This window comes from Pleurodeles waltl, chromosome 5 (assembly GCF_031143425.1).
Source record: "Pleurodeles waltl isolate 20211129_DDA chromosome 5, aPleWal1.hap1.20221129, whole genome shotgun sequence".
In the NCBI taxonomy this organism is placed as follows: Eukaryota; Metazoa; Chordata; class Amphibia; order Caudata; family Salamandridae; genus Pleurodeles; species Pleurodeles waltl.
Genome location: NC_090444.1, coordinates 1,775,399,378 through 1,775,425,988, shown reverse-complemented (window position 1 = coordinate 1,775,425,988; position 26,611 = coordinate 1,775,399,378). Strand labels below are relative to the sequence as shown.

The following is a 26,611-nucleotide window of genomic DNA, read 5'->3' as shown; positions in this document are numbered from 1 at the left end:
GGTCCCCGGACCACAGGTTGGGAACCACTGGTCTATACGATTGATGTTACGGGGGGCATGGGATGGCCATATGGAACATTGGACTGATTCTACACCACCAGCAAGGTTGTGCTGTAAATGAAGATAATAGGGCGGCCATCTTGAAAGCAAGAATGGTTGCAACTTTACACTGTCATCAAAGGTTATTAACAATCATAAAATGCCTGTACCTATGTAGAAAAAAGAGTATAAATACACACGAGTGGGATCCTTGTAGTGCTAACTACACAAGAAAAGAGGCTTTTGAAAAATATTGCAGAATCACCAAGAGGAGTTGACGAATCTTTCAAGTCAGTAGTTGAAAGGCTGTGGTGGTGCCTCAAGGTGCACCTAGTCCTCTTGAACACTCCAGACACCTCAGGGCCGGGTATGAGGTGGCCGAGCCACGGGCTGCTCCTAAGGGCAGGAGAAGAGACGCCCACAAGGAGGCTTGGAGAAGGCTACGACACATACCAGGGAAGAAGGTTAAAAGGCACCGCACGCTCTGCAGACAGCTTTTGCCTACGTGGGACTGTGTGATAACGAGTAACTGGGTTAATTGCAGGCCCTCTTAGTTTCTTTTCACCAGAATTATTACCATGACGAGTAAACACAGGAGGCAGCTAAGTCGAGGGTGGCATACAGTGGGAAATAATATATTTTTGGAGCCCGGAGAAAGTTGTAAAACTTGTGAAATTCATGCAAACCCGAGAAGGGAAACCGCAGTGCAGATGGCTCTTTATGAGTGGGAAATTGTGCCTTGCAATCTTCTATTTTAAGCCTATTCTAGTGGAACTAGTCCTCAAAGTGCACCAAACGTTTTGTCATGATTGCACCGACTGCTCTGTTGGAGGCCTAGTTGTTATTGCTCGCTGAAGAGTAGAAACTTACTGAAGTCTATGTTGAATTCCTCTCTCTCTCTCTGGCTCTTTAGTTGACAAAGTTTATGACTTTTTAATTTCATAACGCCGAAGTCTTCAGGAAGTCCTACCAGGAAGTCCTGCAAAATCAGTACGCTTCGGTCCGACTTTTACTTTAATGAACAAGTTGTGTTGCCCATTCTCTTTCTGAAGTGTGGACTCGGTGCAGAGTAACCTGCAATACCTTGACTTGAAGAGCGTGCATTGTGTCAGAATTCAGCATACTAAGATTCCCCACATTCCAATTCTTATCCCTAGTTCTTATCTGGCGACATTGCTTTTCATCTCTTTATTGCCCACTTATATGTATTGCTGGAAAGGTCTTTAAAAGATATGTATACATAGAGATCGCACTGTTTACAAGGCAGTCTGCTCTAGCACCCCACCATACCCAGAGACCAGGATTACGTCCTCAGAGGCGTATGTACGCCATACAACAGATGCATCGCCGGACAGGAAATCAGAAAAAGCGAGAAGGCGAAAATAAGATGCAAGGTGTCTCCTCAATGTGCTGCTTGGATCTGGAACTGTAGCCCAACCCAGACCCTCCAGGCTCCATTCATATACACTTCTAGCAGAATAATATTTTACAAGAAATTATATACAAATAATTGCATTGAAGATCGTTCTCCATTCTGCATTTCTGTAAGGATGCGAAAACCCATGTCTTCAAACACCAAAGTGTAATATGGTGATCACCTGGAAACCTGTTATTTATGGAGTTGGTACAGGGACTGTTCTGTAGAATATAATTACATTTTTATGTTTGAAAATTCAACTTATATTACACATATCATCAATTCCTAGTACCACTTCGGAATAATTTTGATAACATAAAAAATATGCATGTTATAGTTTTCCTTCTGTGATTTGTTCAGATATCTGACTTTTAAGCTACTCAAAAAAATCTCTAGAAATCTGCCTGGAAATCTATGCATAATATGGATTTTTATGTGTTCCATTAGCGCCCTAAGCTTCGGTGGATTTTGCCTTGTCTGGACAATCCACAGGTGGCAATATTGTGGACATGTCTATTAGCACTTTCTACTTTTTAGATCGAGCCTACCAGACAGCACGGCTATCTGGTTGCAAAAGATATATTGTGGGCTTTTCAAGAACATACAGATGCTTGGAGCCCGCCTGGTGCTGGCCATTAGTTAACGTTCTTCTCACTCCCATTTCCCTCATTCTTATTCATGTCCCATATTGTCAGTCTTGTGTTTGTTCCTCCCATGGAGCATAGCCTCTTTACCATCTCTTTTGGTTGACTGGCTTCTATGCTTACATTGCTTGTTTTTCAAGCCCTGCTTTTTGTTTTGGGTTAAGCAGTCCATGGGAGTGCAAGTATTTTCCAACTGACTCCCTCCTGTACTTCTTTCCCCCCGCACTCTGTCCTGCTCTGTTGAACTTGCGCTTCTCACCGCCCTCTCCATGTTGCACTGTGACTCGCGTACTCCCCTGTTGCATTCTCACCCACCTTTCTGCTCCTCTTGCTCTCTTTTTCACCCCACCAGTGCTCCACATTCCTATCCCTCCTCACCCCTGTGTTGCTTCTGCTTCCCCACCGGTGCTGTCTGTGTTGCTCCTGCATGCCACTGTTGCTTCCCCACTTTAAAAAATAGAAAATCCTTTTGCAATTTATTTTGCTTTTCAGTTATTGATCCAAATCAGATCAGTAATTATAAAATAAAATGGCTGCATGATTTTCTTGGAGTGGTGGTGTGTGCCTACAAAATAATACGGCCGACCAAGTCAAAGGCATTTTTTAAAAGAGATGGTGAAGAGGCTCTACTCCATGGGAAGAAGAAACACAAGATTGACAAGATGTAACATGAATAAGAAGAAGGCAAACAAGTGCACATCATCCCCAAATCCATCAGGATGGCTCCAACACCGCTCCAATTCAGGAAAGAGTAAAAGATTCACAGCTTTAAAGAACACTACATCACAATGGATTAACTGTCCACAACTCAGCTTCCTCTCCTATTACTCACTGACTATAATCTTGCCTTGGACCATGTACAGAGCTCCATTGCCTTTTGGCTGGGTTTGCGCTGCAGAAGTACCATATACACACCTGCAGTTCATGGAAGTTGGATGGAGGATGAAACCCTAACAGAAGCTATCAGGCTCTGGTGGAGCCTAATGGACTAACATAAAATAGCAAGACCATCTGTCCTACCGCGGCAGCTCCAGACTCTTATGTGAAGACCCTGTTCTCAGACTACATTACCCTGTCACGAGAGGAAATGTGTGGAAGTGTAGTACCCTTTAGCAGTGTGGCCTGAAATCACTTGTTCCTCCTGTACATGCTGTGGGACAAGTCATCACTGTATACAGATAAGAACTTTCAACAGGAGTGAAGAGCATTGGTGTGAAGTGTTGAATTTGTGTTGTTTCTCCCTGTGCCGTGGGAAGAGTTGTAACTATACAAATGTGAGATCAGATTCTGTCCCTGTACTCGGGCTAAACTCTGTATTTGCCTGCTCTTGGTTCTATTGTAGTTCAGGCTGTAATTGGGTGGGTGCAGGACGCGCTCCTATCCTTATTGCACGGGTCCTTTCTTCACAGGTGCCCCAGTGGCTGTTTTGTTTGAGTGAGGGTTCACAGAGTGGACTCTCGGGGAAGGTCTGCGCAGTCACAGCAATTTTTGCAAACAGCTCCCCTAGTGGCTGGCTGCAGACCAGTAATCGAATGTGTCATTTGCGGCGTCTCATTGGAATTTCTTCATGATGATGTGGCTGTGGCGGCCTCAAACATGTTCCTGACTTCCCGCATCGATGGTAGCAGTTCCAGTATCTTGAGCCCGCAGCAGACTGCCAGGCAGGACAGGAACCTTTGCTCTGCTGCAGTTGTAACACAGTTCACTTTGGAAATAGGCAGCGACACCAGGGGACTCTTTTGCAGGACAGACCACTCCTACCTTGCTTTTTGTTCTTCAGCCTCCTCTGGGTTCCCACAAGTTGGGAACACACTTGGTATCTCCTCCTGCAGGGCTAGGCTCGCTCCTTCCCTATTCAGCAGGTAGGCAGGCTCCTAGGCTCTTTAGGCTGAGCCTCAACTCATCCCTCAAAATGTGCCGACTTCTTGGAAGACTGATTGTCAGGTATACACCAGCCATGGTTATATAGTAGTTCTTGGAGTATGCTGAGGAGCACTCCCTTACATGGTCAAGAAGAACCTGGACTGGAACAATGTAGGATGGTGTGGATCCCACTTTTATACAGATTTTCCAGACAGGATGGGGATCTACTGTCTAAGGTTTCAGAACACTTTGGGTTGGGTCTCTTCCAAATGTACTCAAACACAACACACAGAGTCCTACTACCATACATGTGCTACACAGGTGCTGCACACATGCATTTAACATGTAGACAGGATAGTAGCAAAAGGTTTTGGGTCTCACATTAGAGCAGAAATGTACACGAGTGAGGTCAGTCGACTGCTGTCACTGACAAAGAGAAAAATGGCTGGTCACACTACAAATTCACAAACACAGTACGTTGACCACAACTCTTTATGTGATGTACCCAAGGCAGGGAGATTAGTCCACTGCCAAGCATGAGGGTGCGGTTCATCAATCAATCAGTCAGGATTTATATAGCGCAGCTAACCACTCAACAGGGTATCCAGGCGCTTGCAGGCCCCAGAGGCTTAGTCGAACAGCCAGGTCTTGAGTGCCCTTCGGAATTCCAGAAGTGAGGAGATGGTCTGGAGCTGCTTGGGGAGGTTGTTCCAGGTTTGTTCTGCAACATAAGAAAAGAAGCATCCTCCATGTTTGCTTCAGTAGATGTGAGGAGTGTGGATGAGGAAAAGGGAGGCAGAGTGGCACCTTCTCAACGGTTGGTGGAATGTCAGGTGGTGGTTAATATAGGGAGGTCCTGGGTTGTGTAGAGCCTTGGGTACGCGGGTCAGCAGCTTAATTAGCATCTCTTCTGTAGGGCTGTTCTGTAGCCAGTGGAGTTGCCTGAGGTGGGGTGTGATGTGGGTTCGTTGGGGGAGGTTGAGGATGAGTCTGAAAGCAGCATTTTTTTATGGTTTGAAATCTCTGTTGGAGGTGTGCAGCGATTCCTACATAGAGAGCATTCCTGTAGTCCAGCCGGCTGGGGATAAGGGCCTGTATCACCATGCACATTTTTTGCAGGGGGAGCCATTTGAAGATCTTTCATAGCATGCGCAGGATGAAAAATCAGGCGGAGGAGACAGCATTGAACTGTGATTTCATGGTGAGCTTGTTATCAATGATGATTCCAAGGTTTCTGGTGTGGTCGGTGGGTGTGAGTGCGGGTCCAAGGTCTGATAACCATCAGGAGTCACTCCATCAATCAATTTCAGCCTCTCCAGGTCACAGAATAGGTTCCTCTGTGCGCGAATAGGGGATGATGTAGAGCTGTGTCTGTGAGTGAGCATGTTGTAGAGTGTCCAATACGGGGATGTGAAAATGTAATGATACATGAAATGCTCTGGTCTTTGTTCTGGGTTAAGGCTGACTGTTAAGGATTGTTGGATGGAGGATGAAACCTTAACAGGAGCGCTCAGGTCGTGGCTTAACCTAATGGGCTAGCATGGAACAAAGAACAACCCTCCTACCACAGTAGTTCCAGACATTTATGTGCAGACCTTGCCATACCACTAAAATAGCATTCCAGACACTTTGCGTCGCCCACCGTCAATCTCCCCCTAGCTCTTAATATATATGTGTGGAAGGTTCACCAGACATATGTATATTATCAAATAATAATTTGGGTTTGTGGTCAGATGTTCAGGATTTGGAATTTCTCACTGCAGATGTAATGGTGCACACCCATGTGAAACTCAGGGACGCTATTAAGGATCAGGCGCAGTTTTCCTGTCTGCATCAAGGCACTTTCTCAGTTATGTGATTTCAGAGCAAACAGGTGCAGTGCTCTCAATAATGGAAGAAAATAAGGTCTCCTATCCCTGCTGCTTAATGTGACATTTTGGGTCTGCGCTGTAGACCATGCATCAGTGAAAGACAGAAGTGCGACTTGAAACTTGTTCTCCAGCTTTCACTGGAAGCGGAACCAGTCACATTTAGAAGAGGAGGCCGGCATATCCCCAGTGGTAGATGCAGGGTGTGAACCCAACTTCCTGCAGGCAATGACCTGGGATCCACGTTTCCACCTCTGAAAGGTGCTATCAAGGGACACACTGATTGTGGGCCACCTTTTATGTGGAGCGCAAACAATGCACATCCCAACAGCTTCTCTCATGTGTGCCAACATTTGTAATACAGCACCAGCGCAAAGACATAACCCCATTTACAAGGAACTACATCCCCATGCAAAGGAGGAAGCTGCTTAGTTGAGATCGTGCTGGCAAATAGTTTGCGGTGGCACGATCCACGTTAAAGAAGGCGACGTGCAAGCATTTGCAGCTAATTATGTATTACCAAAGTGAGCTGGAGGTACAAAAGCATTGGCAACAACCAGTTTCACCCCCTTGGTGCTTTGTGCAGCCCTTACCTGGGCCAAGTATTTCATTGCACCGAGCTTACTGTTCCTTTTTGTGATGGTGAAGGTTGGTTCATTGTTTCACTCGATCCTTCTGTGTTATAATTATATTTTCTCATTTCAATTCTTTAAATTGGTTAGAAATCATAAAAACATAAAACATGTTTACTACACAACAGGCTCATAAGGAAACCATTCCAGATACAATTTCAAATTTAAGGTCATCACTAATTTCTCAGAATATCACAGATAAAATGACAGGGGCATCAAAATGTATTTGTAATGGTCTTTGTGATCAATGTGACCTCATAAAAGAACCACAATTTCTGCTTGTTTCACAGCTGGAACGACCAGGCAATGGAGCCTCCAAGGTCAATCGTGCATTGTCTAGAGGTTGATTTGAGGCTTTTCTCCAACTTAACATAATTTTTTCAGCTTATGGACTTTAAGGGCAAATAATTGGGCCATTGGTTTGGTATCGTTTTTTTTTTAACCTGTTTTGCACTTTCACTCAGTGAGTTATACCTTCAGAGGGGCGGGATGGACCTGAAGAAGACCTAAACATCTTGTGGTTAAGGGTACAATCAAGGCAGAAACATGTTGAACTCCCGTCAAGTGATGAACAAATCACAGTTCCTTTCATTTAGCCCTTGCCCACTGGGCAGAGGAATAACCAGGGTCCACTCAGTGGTAGTGTTAGCCTTTTCCCCTAGACAGATTCCACTTAACTTTACCCTATACCTCATCTTACAATCTTTTTTTAAACCTCAGCATCTCTTCTCTATGAGGGTCAGACCTACACTGGCACCCCTACATGGTGTCTGTGTGTAGAGCACCCTAGAATGAACGATACCACCTTCTGTGGGCGAGGACTTTCGTCCTTTATACAGATTAAGTCCTTACTTTTGTGATTAATGTTTGGGTTTTAAACAGATAACATGGAGTGTTCTTTATAGTGCGATGGTGAAGGTGGGCTCATTGTTGCATTCACTGTTATTGTGTTATAATTACCTTTTCTCAATTGTTTTTTATTTCGGTTAGAATCCATTAAAGCATACAAAAATGTTTACTGAACAAGACAAGACGCCTGTTAGAAAGCCACTATAAATGAAATATTTTAAATGTATTATCTTAACAAAATTCTCATTAAACTATCACAGATGAAATGGCAGGTGCCTCAAAATATATTTTAATGGTCTTATTTCAAAACACAGCCCGACCCTGCACTCCCTGTAAGACACCCCAAAGGGAGTGCATTCGGTGTTCAGTGCCTTTCCAAGAAGGAGAGGAGTTGGCTGACTCTGACTGTCATTCCATAAACCACAAGTAGGGTTGCCACCTAAAAGATGATGTTTTAGCGGCATGTGGTGCATTTTTGGCATTCTCTGAAGAAGAAAAACAATCTTCCAAAAAACACAGGCGTTCATAGTAAACAATGAACTAGGGGTAAGGTTCCAGCAGTGTAAGTAAACTGAAAGAGGGCTGTTGTTCCGGGGCAAACCAGGACAGGTCCTAAGACCTCATTTCCAAAGCCCTGCGTTCAGGCATTCGGGTGGCGGCAGACTGTAAGACCGGAAAAACAGGTGCGCCTCCCCTGTGCTTTGATTGCGTTGGCATGAAACTAGCACTATGAGGAGCATATTTACGACAGCCCTAGCGTTTCTCAACCATTTCTATGAGGCCACGCAAAGCCACTTTTCATGGCCTCATAGATATGGAGGAAGGCAAAGCAGCGCAAGTCACCGAGTTGCCTTATTCTGTGCCTGGGTGGGGCGTTCCATGGGCATTAGCGTCGGGTTTTCCACGCAACACCCATGGATTTTGACGCTGCCCCAGATGTACAAAACCACGTAAACCTGGGGCAGCGCCACCATCTTATGCCTCTCGAGAGGTGGCGTAACAAGAAGAAATATCATTATCTCTCCTTGTTTTTCCTCTTTCCATGTATGATGTATTCCTCGGCACACACGGAAAGAGGAGAATACCTCTTGGGAATGTTTTTGTGCAGGAAAGTGTGCCTTCCTGCACAGAATGAATCCTGCATGCAACGCAGACACCCTTGCACCATGGTGCAAGTGTACCTGCTTTGGCGCTAGGCAGCAAATTGTGCGCCTGCATAGAGGGAAAGGACAGGAATGCACCGTATTACATGAATAGAGCCATTCTTCCCCTTTCACATTGTCGTAGGATAGCACAGAAAGATGACTTTGCAGCGCTGCCCTACGCCAATTGCCCATAAATATGGGCCTTAGTCTTTTACTTTGGCCAAAAGCCTGTGCTAAGTCAAGAAAAAAGCAGGTGCAGTAAAACAAGGAGGTACATAGAACAGAGTTGCAGGCCAGGTACGGGCATCTGCGCAGACTGGTCCTTCCCTCAGGCCTTTCATACATTCTAATCAGAACCCGATGACATGACATCTGGCGGGAAGTGGCTGTGTTGGACTTCCAGCAGACTATCCCGGGGGCAGATGAATGCAAATATACTGAGCTCCCATGCTATCCTAGGGAATCTGGTACCAATTATGGGTGTCTGTCTCCGGTACAACAACCTCCAGTCTTTTTCCTTTTCATTTGAATTAAATGGATTAGTTGTGTAGTATCGTGGCACATTAAACGGTGTTCACAGATGTCTCAGGTAATCATTTACCCATTCGTGGGCCGGCCTCCTACAGCTGGTGTAGCGACACCAGGGCCCATCTTCCGCTGACCTGCCACATTTAAAGAATAGTGCTAGGCCAGTGGGCTTCTCTTTCTGCTGAAGAGCCTCCTGCATCAATGGTGAAGCTAAATTTGACATGTGAGGACTTTAGAGCACTTTCCTTATCCTTAACCACCGGGGATGTGTGTCAGCTAAGAAAACAAAAAAGCACCATCCTAGCGTTGGAGGGACGCTCCCTCAAACAGCCTTTCCAACAACCACAACATTACTACAAGTGTTTTCTCAACTGGGAAACCACAACGCATAATCTCTGAAGGAGGCAAGGAATGCAGTAGGGGGGTGGATGGGAAAGCTACCAGTTTTCCACAGATGCCTATTATTGTTCAAAACGTCAGCTGCGGCCCACAGAATGGATTGGAGGCAAGTGAAATCACAACCTCTGGGAAAGAGACTCCCATTGGTCATACCCTAACTCCTCTACCAGTTCCTGCCTGCCGTTGGACCAAACCTTGTAAAAAACTTGGGCCATCTGATATCAGTCTCCAACCCACTCACAAAGGCTATGACTGTCCTGTGGAGAAAAAAATTAAACAGCTCAATAAAGGTGCAATTGCACTTAGATGAAGCCGTTTTCGTGTGGGGTACTGCACAACATGTACATGAAGAAATGGCTTTGCGCGAGTCTGTGGATTCTCGAAATTTGGACATCTCTACTGATATGTAGATGTGTAAACGTAGATGTGTGGATTTCCAAATTTCTTTGAGAATCAGGGACTAGGACTAGTCATATTTTCAGGAGCGGCTTGCAGCAAGGTAAAGGGGCAGGGCTGCGCGCGGGGGAGGGGGCAGGGGAATAATGAAAAACAAACACTTAACTCGTCCACTGCACGCCGCTCCTCTGGCCCTCGTCGACTGCAGGCACAGGCTCCCAGCCTGCCCTGCGGCCAGTCCTGATGCTGCTCAAAGCAGCGTCAGGATTGACTGAGAGCAGCCTGGCTGGGTGCTCCCAGGCAGACTGGGAGCCTGTGCAGGCTGTCTCCAGCCCAACTGTGTTACTGGGCTGGAGAGAGCCTACAGTGCCGGCCAAACACGCATGCGCTTTGAGGGGGACTGCTGAGCACTCCCCCTCACACTCGTCACCCCCATGGCCCCACCCTTTTACCAAACAACTATAATAAACACAGTTTATCATCGTTGTTTGGTAAAAGTTTTGCAGCTGTCGCTGATGTTGGGGTTGGAAACGCTCCTCCACCCGCATGGAGGGAGCCCCCCTGGATATTTTACCAAAAACCTGAATCACCTGGAGTTACCTCTCAAGAAGCCTTTTGTTTAACCTTGTATTCCCATGTTTTGTGGGCATTTTAATTGACAGAGCTTCGTCCTTGATTGGAAAAATCTCATGTAGGCTCAGGATGGAATTTGACCAGAGTGCATGTGACTTGTAATCAGGAATGGCCAAGATGTTGGATTTAGTGTAAAACACTTACAGTAGATGTTCAATCAATCGATTAGTCAGTATTTGTAAAGCGCAGCACTATCACCCATGGGGATGTCTGGGCTCTGGGGTGCGGAGTCACTGTCGACGAGCCAGGTCTTGAGTCTCTTCCTGAAGTCTGTGAGGATGGGTGCTGCGTAGAGGGGGAGGGGCAGGTCATAGAGGCTTTGGTGGTGATGAAGGAGAAGGAGTGTGCTGCACTGCGACCGATATGAGGTAAGTGTGTCAGAGACTGCAAGGAGGAGTGTGGGTGTCTAGTGGTCAGTGGTTGATGTGTCCCAGTTCTAGGTTGCTTAAGGCTTTGTAGTCATCTTCTCGACGGGGGAGCCAATGGAAGTTTCTGAGGTGGGGGGTGATATTGGTTTGTTTCGGGAAGTCAGGACAAGTCTGGCTGCTGAGTTGTGTATTGTTTGAAGTCTTTTGAGGAGCTGAGAGGAGATGCCGGCGTAGAGTGAGTTGCCTTAGCTGAGTCGGCTGGTAACACGGGCCTGGGTGACAGCCTTCATGGTGCTGATTGGGATCCATCTGAAGATTCTATGCAGCATGCGGAAGGTGTGGAAGCATGAGGAAGTGACTACGTTGATCTGCCACTTCATGGTCAGAACGCTGTTCAGGATGATGCCAAGTTTTGTGCGTGGTCTGTCAGTGTGGGTCCGAGTTTGGCAGGCCACTAGCTATGGTCCCAAATGGAAGTGCCTCTTCCGAAGATCAGCTCAGATTGAGTTTGAGGCAGTTTGATTTTATCCAGTCGGAGACGTTGGTCATGGTGTTGTGGAGGTTTGTTCTGGAGGAGGAGATGTTTTCGGTGAGCGACAGAATGAGCTGAGTATCATCTGCATAGGAGATGATGTTGAGTCTGTGCGCTCTGAAGATGTTGGCCACTGGGGTCATGTATGTGTTGAACAATGTGGGGCAGAGGGATGATCCTTGGGGTACTCTGCATATGATGTTCGGAGGTGAAGGGAGGCAGCTGGAGGCTCTGAGTGAGTCCACTCAAGAAGGGGGTGATTGATTTTAGGGGGTCCTCTTGTATGCCAATGCTGTGGAGCCTGTTGATGAGGGTGTGGTGGAAGATGGTGTCAAAAGCCGCTGATAGGTCAAGGAGGATGAGCATAACGGTTTTCCTTCAATCAAGGAGTGCTCGGATGTCATCTATGGCAGCAATGTGGGTGGTTTTGGTGCTGTGGGTGGTACTGAATCCTGATTGGGAGATGTCCCAGAAGTTGTTTTCTTCCAGGTAGTTGGTGAGCTGTTGCTTGGCCTCCTCAAGTACTCTGGTGGTGTAAGGGAGCTGGGACTGTAGTTTTTGAGTTCTCTGGGGTCGATGAGCACTTCTTTAGGTGGGGTCTGATTTCCATGTGTTTCCATTTGTCCGGAAAGGCTGCTGAGGTTATAGAGGTGTTGATTATGCTGGTGAGTTCTCTGCTTATGTGATTGGTTTCGAGGTATAAGAGGTGGCGTGGCATGGGTCGGTGGGTGCCCCAGAGTGTAAGGATGACATGATGGCTTCAGTGGAGTCAGTCGTCAGCGGTGTCAATGTGGATTGCTCTGTTCATATGTGCTGGGGGGGTCGACCGTGCTGAGGTTAGTGATTGTGGGTTGGGGTCGAAGTTGTTGTACATGGTGGCGATCTTGCTGTGGAAGTAGTCTGAGAGGGTGTTACAGAGTTCCTAAGAAGGGTGGATGTTGTTCTCTGTGGCTGTTGTGTTGGAGTATTCCTTGACTATTCTGAACAGTTCTTTGGTGTGATTGGCTGCTGTGTTGATGCAGGATATGATGACCACTCTCTTGGCTTCCTTGATTTACTGGTGGTAGTTGCTAACAGCTGCTTTGTAGATGGTCTGTCAGAAGTGTTCCTGGTGGCACGCAATTGTTTCTCGAGTCGGTAACAGCTGCGCGTGGTGGCTTTTTGCTTTGGGATGTACCAGTTGATTGGTCCTGAGGTTTAATTGGTTCTGGCTGTTTTCAGCAAGGCGACTCTGTCCACGCATTCAGTGCAGTGATCCAGGTGGAGAACTTCATGATGGCCTGGTTAAGGTTAGAGGAGATTTTAGCTTCAGATGTGCTGAGGGCCTGCGTCCATTGGGTTTCTGTAACTTTGTTCCAGGTGCAGGATTCAGGTTTTTGGATCTTGGTGGTGGTGTGTTGGGTGCTGGTGATGCTGTGGTCAGACAAGGTGAGTTCTGTGATGTGGCTGAATCTGATGCTGTCGTTGGGGGTGAAGATGGGGTTGAGTGTGTGTCCGGCTTTGTGCATGGGTGGGGTGACCAGTTGTGCGTGGCTTAAATTGCTCAGGTTCTCGAGGAGAGTAGTGGGGATGGTGTCATTGTGGTTGTCGATGTGGAAGTTGGGATCTCCGAGTAGGATGTAGTGGTTTGAGTCGATTGCTAGCGGTGTGATGATGTTGGAGATGGTGTCGCAGGTCAGCGAGGCACTGAGGGTCTGTATACGAGGGTTCCTCTAACAGTTGTCTTTGCATCGGTTTGCAGCTGAAAATGTAGGTGTTCCATGACAGGGTGGAGGGTTATCATTGTGGCTATGCATTGGATGGTGTTTTTGAAGATGATTGTGATGCCCCCACTGTTTGTTGATGGTGTCTCCTTTTGTAGCCATCGGGTTTTGTGGTGGCAAGGAGGGGTTTAGCCAGGTTTCGGTGATGAAGGCTACGTCGGGCGAGACGGAGGTGATGGTATCCCAGTTAGTCTTTCTCTGTCAAAATGTATCTGCCCAAGTGGCTCTGCACCTTATCACAATCAGAGATTGTCTGTATTTAGAATACTTTTAGGATACCAAATACAGGGAATGGCCGTGATTGAAGTCTCCAGACGAAACGGGAGTCCAAATAAGTTCAGAGGGACAAAACATGTACAGTCCTGGTTAGAGAAAGATGGTGGGTAATGTTAATATCGCCACCAGAGCATGGTACCACACAAACCCAGCAGGTGCAATGCTGTGTCTCCTTTATTCAGAAATCATGACTGAAATTATTGAAAAAAATCTAGAAAGAGAATTTATGAATGAGAACTGATGCTGACGTTCAGACATATTTCAGTGTTGGGGTAAAAATGATTGTGTAGCGCCACACTACAGACTGAATCATCTCTCGATGTTGCCTTTTGGAAGTGCTCCTTTTTCTGAAAGACTGATGATGTGCTTCAGAATGGATGTTGGATGTGACAGGATTGTTCAGATGCAGCAGGCTTTGGTTGGTGGAGAGGTCAGCCCCACATTGAGCTCTATGCATGTTGCTGCCTGTGCTTCTTTTTATGTGCGTTTTTCAATCGTGAACATTTTCAAAGTAATTCTGGAAGCTTAGTCTCACCCTTCAGTTTTCTGTAGAGGTGTGGTGATAGCTTCTTGTTTGCAACCCGTATTTTCTGTTCACCATCTTCTCGGCATTGTTAGCTCTCCCTCTGAAGATGGTCACAGAATAACTAGGTTGATCATTTTAAGTCCACATTGCTGCTCTGTTTTAATAGGAGATTTTGATGTCCCTTTACCTAATTACTGTGACATTGCCCTTGGTACACGTTTTGTGAATAAAGGCATGAATTTTTAAGGGTAGTCTGGAAGGCACTACATAAGACACTTGTTCGCCTCAGCTAAGTGTGACTTCTCCATCTCACTGTTGTGATTTACATATTCCACTGTATGTTTGCCAGTTCAGCAGAGAAGATCTTCGCAAGTAAAATGTTCATGAACTTTAGAGATAGAAGGTAATTAGGCCAAGACCAGAGTTTTCTAGTGAAGACGCTGATGGCATGAGCCTCCATGAGAAACCGTCAGAACTCTCACAGTTTTTAACAGTGAATCAAGAATTACGCCAAAATAAGATGTGGGACCTTTCAAATCTTTGATAACTTAGACAAAACTGGAAAGGTTAGTGACTGACTAAGGTCTCCCGGGCTGTGTTCAGAGGAGTTCTCAGAATCTGCCAGAAGTGAGACTTGACTGGTACTGATGTTAGGAGATTTTCAGAATGGTTGGCCAAAGATGTATCCTGGCACTATAACTGTTCCATTTATGTCCTTTGGATTTTGAAGATGGGACTAATGAGGTCCTGTTTATCTGTTTTTCTTCAAGACTGTACTGTTGGCTGCGTAAATTACCCCAAACGGGTGCATGCATATGATTCTGTTACACTAGATATTACACCAGTGAGTTTCAGAAGCTGGTTGAAGGTTGTGTGATAATAAGTTTCTAGATCCAAGGTTGTGATCTGTGGCCCCAAGAGAATTCAATTTTGAATTGGGAGAGATTCAAAATAGAAAGGTTTTAGAATATATAATTGTTTCAATAACACATTTGCCCAAAACATAGTGTGACTGCCACACAAATACTATACATGCCATGTGTTGTATGCACAAAGAGATTACTGAATGAAACACTTGGCTGAGGTGTCAAAAAAATCATTAAATCGTTCTTTACAGACAAGCTACACAGTTTTCTGTACTAGATAAGTTTTGTTAAAATGGTATTGCCAAAATTGTGACAAGAGTAAAGAGTTTGAGCCTCTCTTTGTTGGAGGCTCAATATTAGTATTTTTTGGGTCAATTACCAATGAAGCAACATACTCACCTTTCCTTTCTGGACCATGGAGGATGGAGTACTGTGTAAAAAAACGCTCTGATCCATCACACAAAGATATAAGATTTCTAGATCTTGAGGAAAACAAAAAACTCGCAAGAAGTATATCTAAGATATAAAATAGGGTGCTATCTTGAGCCTGTAGGCAGAATTAAAAGACTCCACTTAAGAGAATTGGATATAGTCTTAATGACAAGTACAATTGCATTAGGATTTTGTGCCTGTCCCCCAAAGGAACACACTGGAGACTACAGGTCAGTAGCTAATTTTGAATGTTTAGAAGGATATGTCCAATGTCCAGTGCTTAATTTGAGCTGGTGGTTTCTGGTGCTCGGCACTGGCACTTATGACAGCCTGCCACATGGTGGCACTGTTTGTCTAATTTTGTGATGAGTACAACAACAGTTAGTTAATAATTCATCATACATTAAAATGACTAATGCATGCCACCCAAGCTATTGGAATAGCTTGGGGTGTCATGTATTAGTCACTTCTCATATAAATTAAAAGCCTGATTTATCACACTTGTAGAAGTGTGGTGGTCAGTTCAGTTGGTGCTGTGATTGGCACGCTGGCAGGAGCGATGGGAGGTGCAAGCTGCAGTGGCCTCCTGAGAAGGATGCTGGCACTGTTTTGTTTTTTTACTTTTACAAATTAAGCACTGTCAATCTCCTTTATTACTGCAAATATGTATATTTTGCTGAGGAAAAAAAGAGCTGTGAGAGAGCGGTAGAAATATAGTGAAGACCGCAAGATTATTTCTCTGTTGGAAGCCACGTCGCAAATATAGCGCTGAAAATATACATAGGAAGACATACATTCTGAGTTGTCGGTATTCAATTTGAGAGCTCGTATATGTTTCATCACAGGAATGTGCAGAGAACAAGAGGTCGCTTCCATACCTGTTTGGTATTTGCAGATACATGTATTGGATCTACTTGTAGGGTTAGAAATGACTCTATAATTTTAGTAGTAATTAAATCTCAGCTCATTGTGATTGGTACAAGCTGCGAGACACCCAGTTGAAGCGCGCGTGTGCAGTATTTACCTCTCTGCAGCGGTGTGTGGGTCAAGAGTCATCGAAGATCTCTTACTGCATTAGATTTCACCTCAATGAGCTTCAACTCTTAAGCCAATCTGAAAACCACGCTGTTTACTAAATCCTCCAAATAAAGTGCCCTTGTCCATATAAACCGCCTATTTCTACACCTCGCTGGGACATCATTATCCCCCTCAGCCATAACGTGGCAACAGTGGTGTGGAAACGACACTGAGGGAACGAGTTGACTTTGCTTCACAATAGTTGCTAGGGTTATTTTTTAGTTTTTTCCTTTGTGTTAAAAACATTCATTTTAGGCTTCTGTCTAGTGGACTTTTCTAGCTTCATATGTTTTGGTGCTTTTTTGCCTCCTGGCGAGGAGATTGGTTCGAGCAGAGGGTGCACACTAAGGACCATTCATGAGACACGAACTCTTGCAGAGCTGTCAGTTTCCTTCCCTCGCCCCACGTTCAGCCTCATGTGATGGGTGATTGTAAGTCCTCTTAATGGTCTGTGCCCACTCAGCTCTGAATTAGCCCAGGAGCAACTGCACATTTTCAGCTCCAGCAATTCTGATGGATTCAAACATGAATTACCTATGAAACAGCCACACAGATTTGGTTCCTAAAACTGACAATTTGATGAAGGAAACTAAAGTATCATGGCAAGTCTTATGATTATTTGTGTAAAGAATTCACTAAAAAAGCATGGTCGCATATGATGGAAAGTGCTTTATTTATGGTTTGTGGTTCATAGTTCACCCATGCTTAGATCTGTTTCACTAAAAAAGCATGGTCGCATATGATGGAAAGTGCTTTATTTATGGTTTGTGGTTCATAGTTCACCCATGCTTAGATCTGTTTTCAGAATCATAGACTTATTATATGGGTGTACCAGGACAGTACTTGAGTGTAGAAGGGGGGACATTCCACACACAACAGGCAGCGCCGGGGAATGGATTAGAATGTAAAATCAGTGGTCAGATTAGGCAAACAGGCACTGACGCTCTTCATATGAACCTATAAACATCAAGACCCGGTGTCCTGTAGAAACTTTTATACTGGAACCTATACAGGAAGCCAACACAGATAAATTGGAAAGAGTTGCGGTGATATTTCTGAAGTGAGCGGATTTGTTCCCTCATGATGTTCAACTTCAACATGAACTACTCTGGTTCCTCTTGCCCATCCCCAGATTCAAGAGTCATCAATACAATCATAAAACAAGACAGGGAAGGTGTCCACTGTTAAAAACATCAGTCTACTCAAAGACTGCCCTTCATTCGAGTCTAGATGTCAAGCAACTACTTTAAGCTTAAACCAGCTCAGGTAGGGAAAGGAAGCAGTGTCTGTTGTGATGATTAATGTACTTCTTTTCAGAAACTCACTCCAACTTTGATTACTTGTGGGCAAAAAACAGAAAAACCTCCGCTGTCCAAAGAAAAACATGGCACCCTCACAGTATTCTGCTCCGCCAAAAGTCCGTCTGCTGCACCAACGGCTGAAGTTTAAGTATAAAGATCCCACAAGTCAGGCAGAGAACTCTAAACAAGGTGCGGGGTCCTTGACTGGCGGTGTGGAGGTCTCCACTGATGTGGCAGTCTGGCCGTTCATCTCCCGCATCTTAAATGAGACTATGTTTTTTCTAAATATGTTTTTTGAAGTCTATTATTTTTAGCTGTAATCCTGAGCAAGCTCTCCCCTTTACACCCGCAGTTCTGAAGAGGACTAAAGATATCTGTCACCGATAACAAACCTAGAAATGTCTGTGTACCCTTGCGCCCAGTAACACAGAGGCTTTCAATATCCTCACCACGCTAATGCTGATGTCCTCAATCCTGTATCGGTCCTCATTGCCTCCTCGTACATGTTCTTGGATCTTTCCACTTTGCTGCACTCTTTTGCACCCTAGTTAGGCTTTCTGTTATAAAATCCACAGAATTGGAACATCTGCATTCTGCACAAGATCAAGAATCCTCATTGTATACAGAGGATGCCCTGGCTAGAGGGGTTTCCATACTGAAACTGTGACTGTATCAAAGACCATCAAAGACTCAAGGGACAGGACAGAGAGAGTAATGGCCTAGAAATATGTTGGCTGCTTCATAATCCATGAAGTATTATTAGAGGTATTTCCACGGCACACCATGCGCAGTCATACAACAAAACACATGAGGACTTTCGGAAAGTCACCCTCTGCCAAGAGGTGCTAATGTCTTTCTGCTCTGACCCTTGGTATCATCTTTACCTGCACCCTCTGCTTCAAGGAACGCGTCAATAAACTATCTTCCGTGTATTTCCTCCTTCTTCACATTCTGCTCAAAATCCTCCTTTTCATCCCACAGACAGTGCACACAATGGACATTTTTCACACATGGACTACTGTGGAGTGTTGTATGTTGGCTTCCCTGACGACCTTCTCTAACATCGTCTATTGATCCGGAACGTAGCAGCCCATCTCGTCTTCAATCCACCTACACTCTCCTCTATTCCCATCACTTGCACACCTGCACTGCCTACCTGTAGCCAAGCACGTGTTCAAAGCACTTTGCAATTGCTGCTGGTCCTATTATTAACTTGTACCAAAGTATCTTCGAACAGTATTGACCCTTATAGACCAGAAGGCTCACAGACTAATAGTTACAGGTAAGTAACTTTTTTCTTGACAATGTCAATGAATAACTAATGAAAATCAGCTGCTACCAATTGAGCTAATGAAGTTGTTTATTATAAGACCGCTTCTTGTTGAGATATTTGTTTTTAACATATCCCTGTTTTATAATTTACATTTTCCAAAGTCACCTGCTAAATTCACAAAATCATAACAAAACACACAAATAGGCAATACAAACCAGACATAAAGCGGGGATTTCATAACCTTGTTACGTATCCATTATTAACACTGTGGGCTTGTGGTGCCTTTTCTTCTATACAAAGTAGGGAGTACCTAAAACATAAGCATTGTCCAGTGTCATCGTTTGACTGGGGTGTAAATGTTTTTCAGCGCCCTGGGAGGTGCAACTGCTCTGCATATTCCCACCATTCCCAGCGGGGGATGCCTCATCGACTACGTCCCCCAAGTGTGCCAACTGCTAACCAACAAGGTGAGTGCTGTGGTGTGCTACGTAGATTTGCATAGCGTGCTAATCACCCAGGAAGGTATCCAGGCGCGTAAGTGGGAGATACCACCATGGATCTCATTTAGAGGTCGCGGTTGCAGCTGCGACCCCTGACACTGCCTTTGTGACCCCTGGCCTCAGAGGTGGAACAGTTAGTGCCAAAAACACAGTGGTGGCTTGCATTACCAGAGTCAGGCTCCAGCTCCTTTTATGCTAATTTTTTATTACATTAACAGTGATATTAATCTGTCATTCACTAATAATGCAATAAAAAAGTGGACGAGCAGGAGCTGGAAGGGAGCCTTCACAGGCATCTAAGATAAGTAAATTAAAATACTTGTCAATATCTGTTATGTGAGTGCATGTGGATGAGAGAGTTTGGGTGATAGAGCACGTTTACATGTGAGCATATATGTTTTTATGTGGGATTGTGTGTGTGAGTGAGAGTAATAGTGAGCCAGAGAGTGCAAACGAGTGAGTCAGGATGAGAATGAGTTCATTTATTGTGATGTCATGAGGGTTAAGGTCATGTGACATCACTTCCCGTGACATCTTTAAGGTCAAAGGGTGTATGATGTCACTTCCGCTAGCCATGACATTTCGGTGAATCGACGCCCATACACTCCACAGATCACCCTGCATGGACAATCGCAGAGGGCATTGCCAGGTCTGTTTCAGCCTACATGGCATGTTCTGATGCACGTTTTACAATTCCAAGACGAGAATCGGCATCGCAAGAAGGGAAAACGTGGCCTTCTCCCGCGAACCACAAATGTAAATGCTTTTTTTCTTTCCATTTCTCAGTATGCTGCGCACATCTTCTACGCGGCCTCTTTCGAGCCTCTTTTAATTACATTTTGTTCTTTGAGTTTAGATTGTGAATATAAACAGAGCTTTCAGAGATGCCCTCAAATGTTCCATAATTACATTGAACTCTGTCATCAAGGGATTTGTTTTCCTAGCGGCTTTCGAGAAAGATTTTTTTTTTTAAAGTACTGACTGCTGTTAAAATGCTTAAACACACGAGGCTGCTTTTTTTCTGTACTCTGGCGTGTTAGCAACATTTATCCAGGCTCAGCTGTCATCTTCGTCCTAAAGTAGCTTTTCTAAGCCCACGCAGGGGCCTCTCCCAAATCAGGGCCGCGGATGGGCACCTGCCAAGCGCTATAAATAGGAGATCTTTGTTTTGGGAAGGGAGATTGCATGACTTCAGCATGGGCTGTGAACAGGTTGTTTTCGATAACTTAGTGCAAGCTGGGACAGGCCAAAGAAACTTACGGTGCTCGTGCCCAAACAAATAAAGCCGAATTCCCTTTTGGACTGGTAGAACATGGAGGAATTTCTGAAAATGTATGCTTGGCTGACCTGATATGCCATTCGCAAGTGCAGCCTTGCTTTCCGTGGTAGAGGCCTAGTCCTCAGATCCTTGAGATGGTCTTCCTCCTCACCAGGGGCTGAGATCATGTCTCTTGGCATTGCTGGTGGGTCAGCTAGGGTGTTCTTACTGGATGCCTCTTGCCTTCCTGCAGAAGTGTGCCACGTCAGATGCCAGCCAGCCTCTCAGGGAAACCTTGCATTGGACTCGGCAGAAGGTAGCTGGACGTCATGCGCATTCATGCCCATGGCTATGCAGCCTTGACCAAATACAAGACGGCAGAACGCCTACTTGGCAAACCTTTGGTTGACTAATGGCTACACCGATAAATTCTCAAATTTTGTTGTAACACTTATTCCCCAAGGGACTGATAAAAATTACAAGACATCTGACTGAAATGCTGAATAGGGTTTTTTAAAAGTATATTCATGCCCCAAAATACTTACAGCAATTCCTTAATTGTAAGGGATCCAACGTTAAAAAATCGAAAGGATAAAATTAAATAATGATAAAAAGAAAACAGGGGATTTATCGAACATTTTTAGTTTGTGGTACATGGGTCCTCTCGCTTCGATCAGCGTAGGCGCGGCTTCGTGAACTCGATTGGTCGCGCTTAAGAAAGGCTGCCAAGGACACGGCAAGTAAGGTAATGCCTTGGGAGGAAAGTGAGAAGAAAAGAATAGTAGGTGTAGAAATGACCACATCAGCAACAAAACAAGGAACAAGCATTGGCACTTAGAAAGTACATACTTACAGATACAAAATAAATGCCCATACGCACTGACATCACTCATACTTTCATTCACATATGCAGATAGCAATATACTCACAGATAGAGGCGCGCACACAGACCAGCACCGCTGTAGATACCCAGAAGACACACAGGCCCACATGCACACAGACGTCCAGGAACTACTGAGCCTCAGTGGCCACGAGCATTACTGGGTCCTTAGCCACAGTCACAGATGGCCTCAATGGCCCCAGCATTAAGGTGCATGCTTGACCCTGGAGCAATGGACCCCAGTGGCCACAGCAGTAATGAGCATATCTGGGCTCTAGCAGTAATGTCTTTAGTGGCCCCAGGCAGTAACAAACATCACTGGCCCCAGGCAGTAAAGAACATTTAGTGTTCACTGGCCGCAGGGTGAGAGGTTCAGTTCCTTAACTTTATTTAACTGTTTAAGGTCAGGTACAACCTTAAATATTGTGCATAAGTAAAAGCCCCATCAGGAGCTTAGTGTTAATGTAAGCTCAGCCCCTTTAATACGCACTGTAAATGACTCATGAGACAGAAGCTGAACACTCACCTTTAAAACAATGTAAAACGCTTTACTTCTCACGTACACTCTATACACACATAAAACAAACTTAAACTTAACCTGACACACACCTCCCTTTTTACAATATAATAGGTTCCTCAGCCAAAGAAAGACACAGTCCATTCATTACATCTCATTCACCAAAATCCCAGCTTCACAAATGCGTCCAAGAAATCTGTTCTAACAGAACTCACTCTATCACACAGAACAGCCCATACACCAGCTTACAATGGTGCACCCAACTCAAAGTGAACACTGTTAGCGCACACTTAACTTGGAACACATGCATCAGACCAGGGCCCCCATAGCCTAACTCTAAAAGAGAAACACGTGAACATCTGCACCACTGCAAGTTTCCCAACATCTGTAGTCTTACATGTCTCTCAAGCATTGCACTCTCAAACCGACCAGTTTCAAACACTAATGCCCTCAGGGGGATCTATGCCCTAGCCTAACCATAAATATCACACGCACACACAACAGACCATTATAGCGCTACAGGCTCCCCAGATCTATAGTGTTACATAACTCGCACAACTCCAGCTGCCAAGAAGCTCCATACATCAACAAACACAAAAATGTAACACAACAAGTGACAGCATTACTGTATGACTGCCGGCTTCACACACCCGCAGTCCAACAATTGCACAATGAGTATTTGAAAGATCTTCATACATGGGATAAAATAACATATGCAAGAAATATCATTGTCAGTTTTAGAAGGCGATGGCATCAAAGAGTGGACATGCCACTTACCGCATGATTGATCCATTAAGAATGATGATCACCTCCATGGCACCAGGAGGAAAATGTGACTGAGAAGTGAAATTGTGGTTTTGGAAAAAGAGAAGGAAGCTCTACCTAGAGCCACATAATGAGCGACGGCACAGGGGAAGCCTCACTAGGGAAGAAATGTGGTGGTGTAAATTTGACATTGCATGCTCAGAATGGCGGAGAAGCACCACATAGTGTCACATAGGTTCTCATTATGCTAATGATGCTACTGGATTTGGGAAACAGGATCACATGGATTGTGGCTACTAAGTAGAATTCCACACCACATGACACCTGTCTCCCAAATCCTGGTTCTCCGGCTAACTAGCAGCGCCGCATCTCAACCCGAGATGATTGTGAACCGGGCGCATGACAAGGTGACTCTTCAGGGGAATCGTGGTCGATCAGATCCCATCCCTTTCTCTCAGTTACCAAAAGTCTCATGCAGGTAAAGGCGACAGAAGCAAAGTATAGTTCATTAAGGACTTGTTGAAGTAACTGCATCTTAGATAAAAGGGCGTGTATTACAATAACTATGATGATGAAACACAATAAAAGCACACAGGTAACTAACAGGGTAAAACACAAGAATAATCCTACCATACTGTCACCAGGAGTGATGCATATATTTCTACTCGCTACACTATGTCTGAGCACCTGGGGGTACACCACCCCTCATACCTGGGGTAAGAAGCCTGTAGTCTAGAGAGACTCCATCCCCATGTGGAACAGGGGTCCGGCCGGTTAGGCAAGTAGCTGTATCGAAGCAATCAGCAACCAGCATACAGTTGTGGTCATCTGGCTGGAATCTCCCTCTACCGTGTCTAGGACAAAGGGCTGTTTTTACAATAAAACAGTTGACATTCTAAGAAAAGGTCCCCATGTATGAGTGTGTGTTTTCTGTGAATATTGGAGACACAGCATACCACGTATGTCAGCAACCCTATCTGACTGCAGCCATGGAGAAAACACAAAGTGAAATAAGTGTCCTACTAAGAATGTGATGCTTTTCCTAGGCGAAAGTACAATGAGATAAAGAAAATAAAACAGCACTGCAAATATTTCTATTGCTAGAAAAATAAAGCAATGCTGAATAAAATGTAACAGGGTTACAGTGCACAGCGGCAGGCCTAGTTAGCTTAAAACCAATGTGTCTAAAACATGGCTAAAATAGCTATACAACAATAGTAGACAGCTGAAAGCAGCAGCAATAGTTACTGAAGTGAGAGTCAACCCCATGAATTTCAGAGGATGAGGAGAAACAAAGTAAAGCCCAGCACGATAAATTCATGCCCTTACATCAAGGCTCCAAACTGGGAAAAGAACTATAGTGCTAAATCTAAGTACAGCATTAAGAAAAATTTACAATCCTAATCCTAAGCTGAAGCTTACCCCATCACCAGGGCTTCAGAGTCTAAACTCTAAACCTTCAAAAAAGTTACCCACACACTCCAGCCTGATGTTCACACAGGCAATAATTTCCTTGAGGAAAATAGGCCATGCACAGCTCCTAGGTAGGAGCAAATCAACTCATTTGGATACACTGAAACAATGGATCCAGGTTTGAGAAAATCTCGCCCTAATTTTCCAGAATCAAAGAGCTGTGCAGAATGCAAGCTCAGCATATATATCTGGTAGTATTTGTAGCCCTCTATTTAAACCAGTCAGAGAAGACAATCCGCACATAGGTTCAGATGTAACAATATTAACACTAGTGAATAAAATCACTTCCATAGTCACCAACCTAAACCTAAGAGCAGCATATACCCAGTGATGGTAGTGATGAGAGAACCTACCATGTTACTCTCATGAAATAACACGCAGGATCTGGTCAGAGCCTGAAGTGGAAACCTGAATTCAACACCTGTGAAGAAGGAAAGAGCCAAGTCTCCACAACCATGGGACATTTCACTCTGGGTATTTTACAAATTTAACAAAAAGTACAAAGAAATGACTGAAAAAAGAAGCACTGAAAGACGATGAAGAAGAAGATGAGGGGAAGAGAGTCTGCAAAAGAAAGTACAAGGTGAAAGAAACTGGGATGCTTGTGACCAGGTATGGATGAGAAAATGCGAGACAGATCGTACCTACCGAGATTAATAAATCCTGGCAGGAAGACACATGGAGTAATGTGCTTGGCTAGAAAACCTAACAAATCTTGGAATGTGATTGAGTTAAATGAACTAAGCAAGGAAAAGGCACTCGATCCTTGAGAAAAGCTTGAAGAAACAAAATAAGTAGTACCTGGTGCAGATGATTACATGGGGCGAGCTGGGGCGATAGTCATCTGGCCAACCCAACACACTCTGGCCCGGGAATACATTCTTTGCAGGAGAATGGTACTTCACAAGAAGTGCGCTCTGACAGAGAAGCTAGAGCAGCAAAGATGGTTTCCCCTAGGTTTTTAAGTAGCCCTCAGTACTGATGTTTTGCTTATTACTATATCTTCAAAATGTTGTTAGATTCGGTACCCGAGTCACATGGTAATAGAGTGAGAAGTCTTAGTACCAAGGTGAGACATGAGGAGCGGTTGCACAAGAAGACACAATTGGTCTGTTTTGAGGATGGTCTGAAGGTCCTTGTGTTTTTCTTATATTTTTCAGGTGCAATACATAATCCAGGGATACCACAAGAGAAGAGAGTACATTGCAGCCTTCCTGAGTCACTTTGGAACGTGAGTAACTATCATTCTATGGTTTCATTCTTGGCACCTGTACACGTGGTTTCACCACTTCTCCAGATGCCAATGTAGGGGCAAAAATAGTAGTTTCACAGAATGATTTACAATATAAATCGTAATAAGTCTGGGATTGTACCTATTTACTTCCGTGTCTGTTAAAGTATCCACAATCAAAGAATTAGTATATTCAATCTAAGTAGCACTTCAGACCTAGGTTAAAAGAGTGCTTTAATATCAAGTATGCATAAACAACATACCAGCGGAAGCATCCCTTCCAATAAACAGCTAGAAAAGAAAGATGTGAGTGGGGGAGAGGAATGTCCAAGAGTAGCATCAGACACAGGGGTTTGCAGAAGAGAAAACATTATTTTTGGAAGATCCATAGTGACGTCAGAGTCGGAAGGCTTGAGGGTAAAGAGTTCAGGCTGCCGATGATGGAAAGAGTAAAAGGTTGGTTGTTTCTGGGCCTTGACTAGGTCTTGCCCAGGCCAGACGGAGATGTCTTTGAGTGTGTGTGGAGTCATGAAGAAGGCTACCTTGAAGCTGATTCTACTTTATGTATTACTTAGGCCCTCATTATGACCCTGGCGGTCGGTGTAGAGGTGGCGGTAATACCGCAAACAGGCCAGCTGTAAAAAAAAAAAAAATGAAATTACAAGCATGGCGGTTACCACCATGCCAAACCGCCACTTCTACACTCTGACCGCCAGGGTGGTAACGACTGCTGGGCTGGAGAGTTCGGTCTCCAGCCCGGCGGCCATCACTAGACCGCCAGTGGTATCACGACCCCGCATACCGCCATGGATTTCATGGGGTACTGTATGCTACGAAATCCATGGCAGTAGGCACGATCAGTGCCAGGGACTTTGTTCCCTGGCACTGATAGGGGTCTCCCCCACTCCCCTCCACAGAGTCCTCCCCCCAACCCCACGACCCCCCTACCATCCCCCAAAGGTGGCAGGACCCCCCTCCCCACCCCACCAAAAACATTGACACACACACACCCCCTACACGCACGCTCATACAAGTACTACACATACACGCACACATGCACACAGACATACACACACACATACATACACATTTCCCATACACACACCACACCCCTGCATGCATACACGCACTCACACACCCCCTCTACACACTCACACGCA

The 26,611-nt window shown here is 44.9% G+C and overlaps 1 protein-coding gene across 3 annotated transcripts in view; it reads left to right on the top strand.

The window, feature by feature from the left end:
• BABAM2 (BRISC and BRCA1 A complex member 2) overlaps positions 1 to 26,611 on the top strand; it is a 795,977-nt gene that overhangs the window by 517,500 nt on the left and 251,866 nt on the right. For all 3 annotated transcript variants that reach the window (XM_069236219.1, XM_069236221.1, XM_069236218.1), the window contains exons 8-9: positions 19,195 to 19,294; positions 25,381 to 25,451. In XM_069236219.1, the coding sequence (XP_069092320.1) occupies positions 19,195 to 19,294; positions 25,381 to 25,451 (171 nt within the window). The remainder of the gene's footprint in view (positions 1 to 19,194; positions 19,295 to 25,380; positions 25,452 to 26,611) is intronic.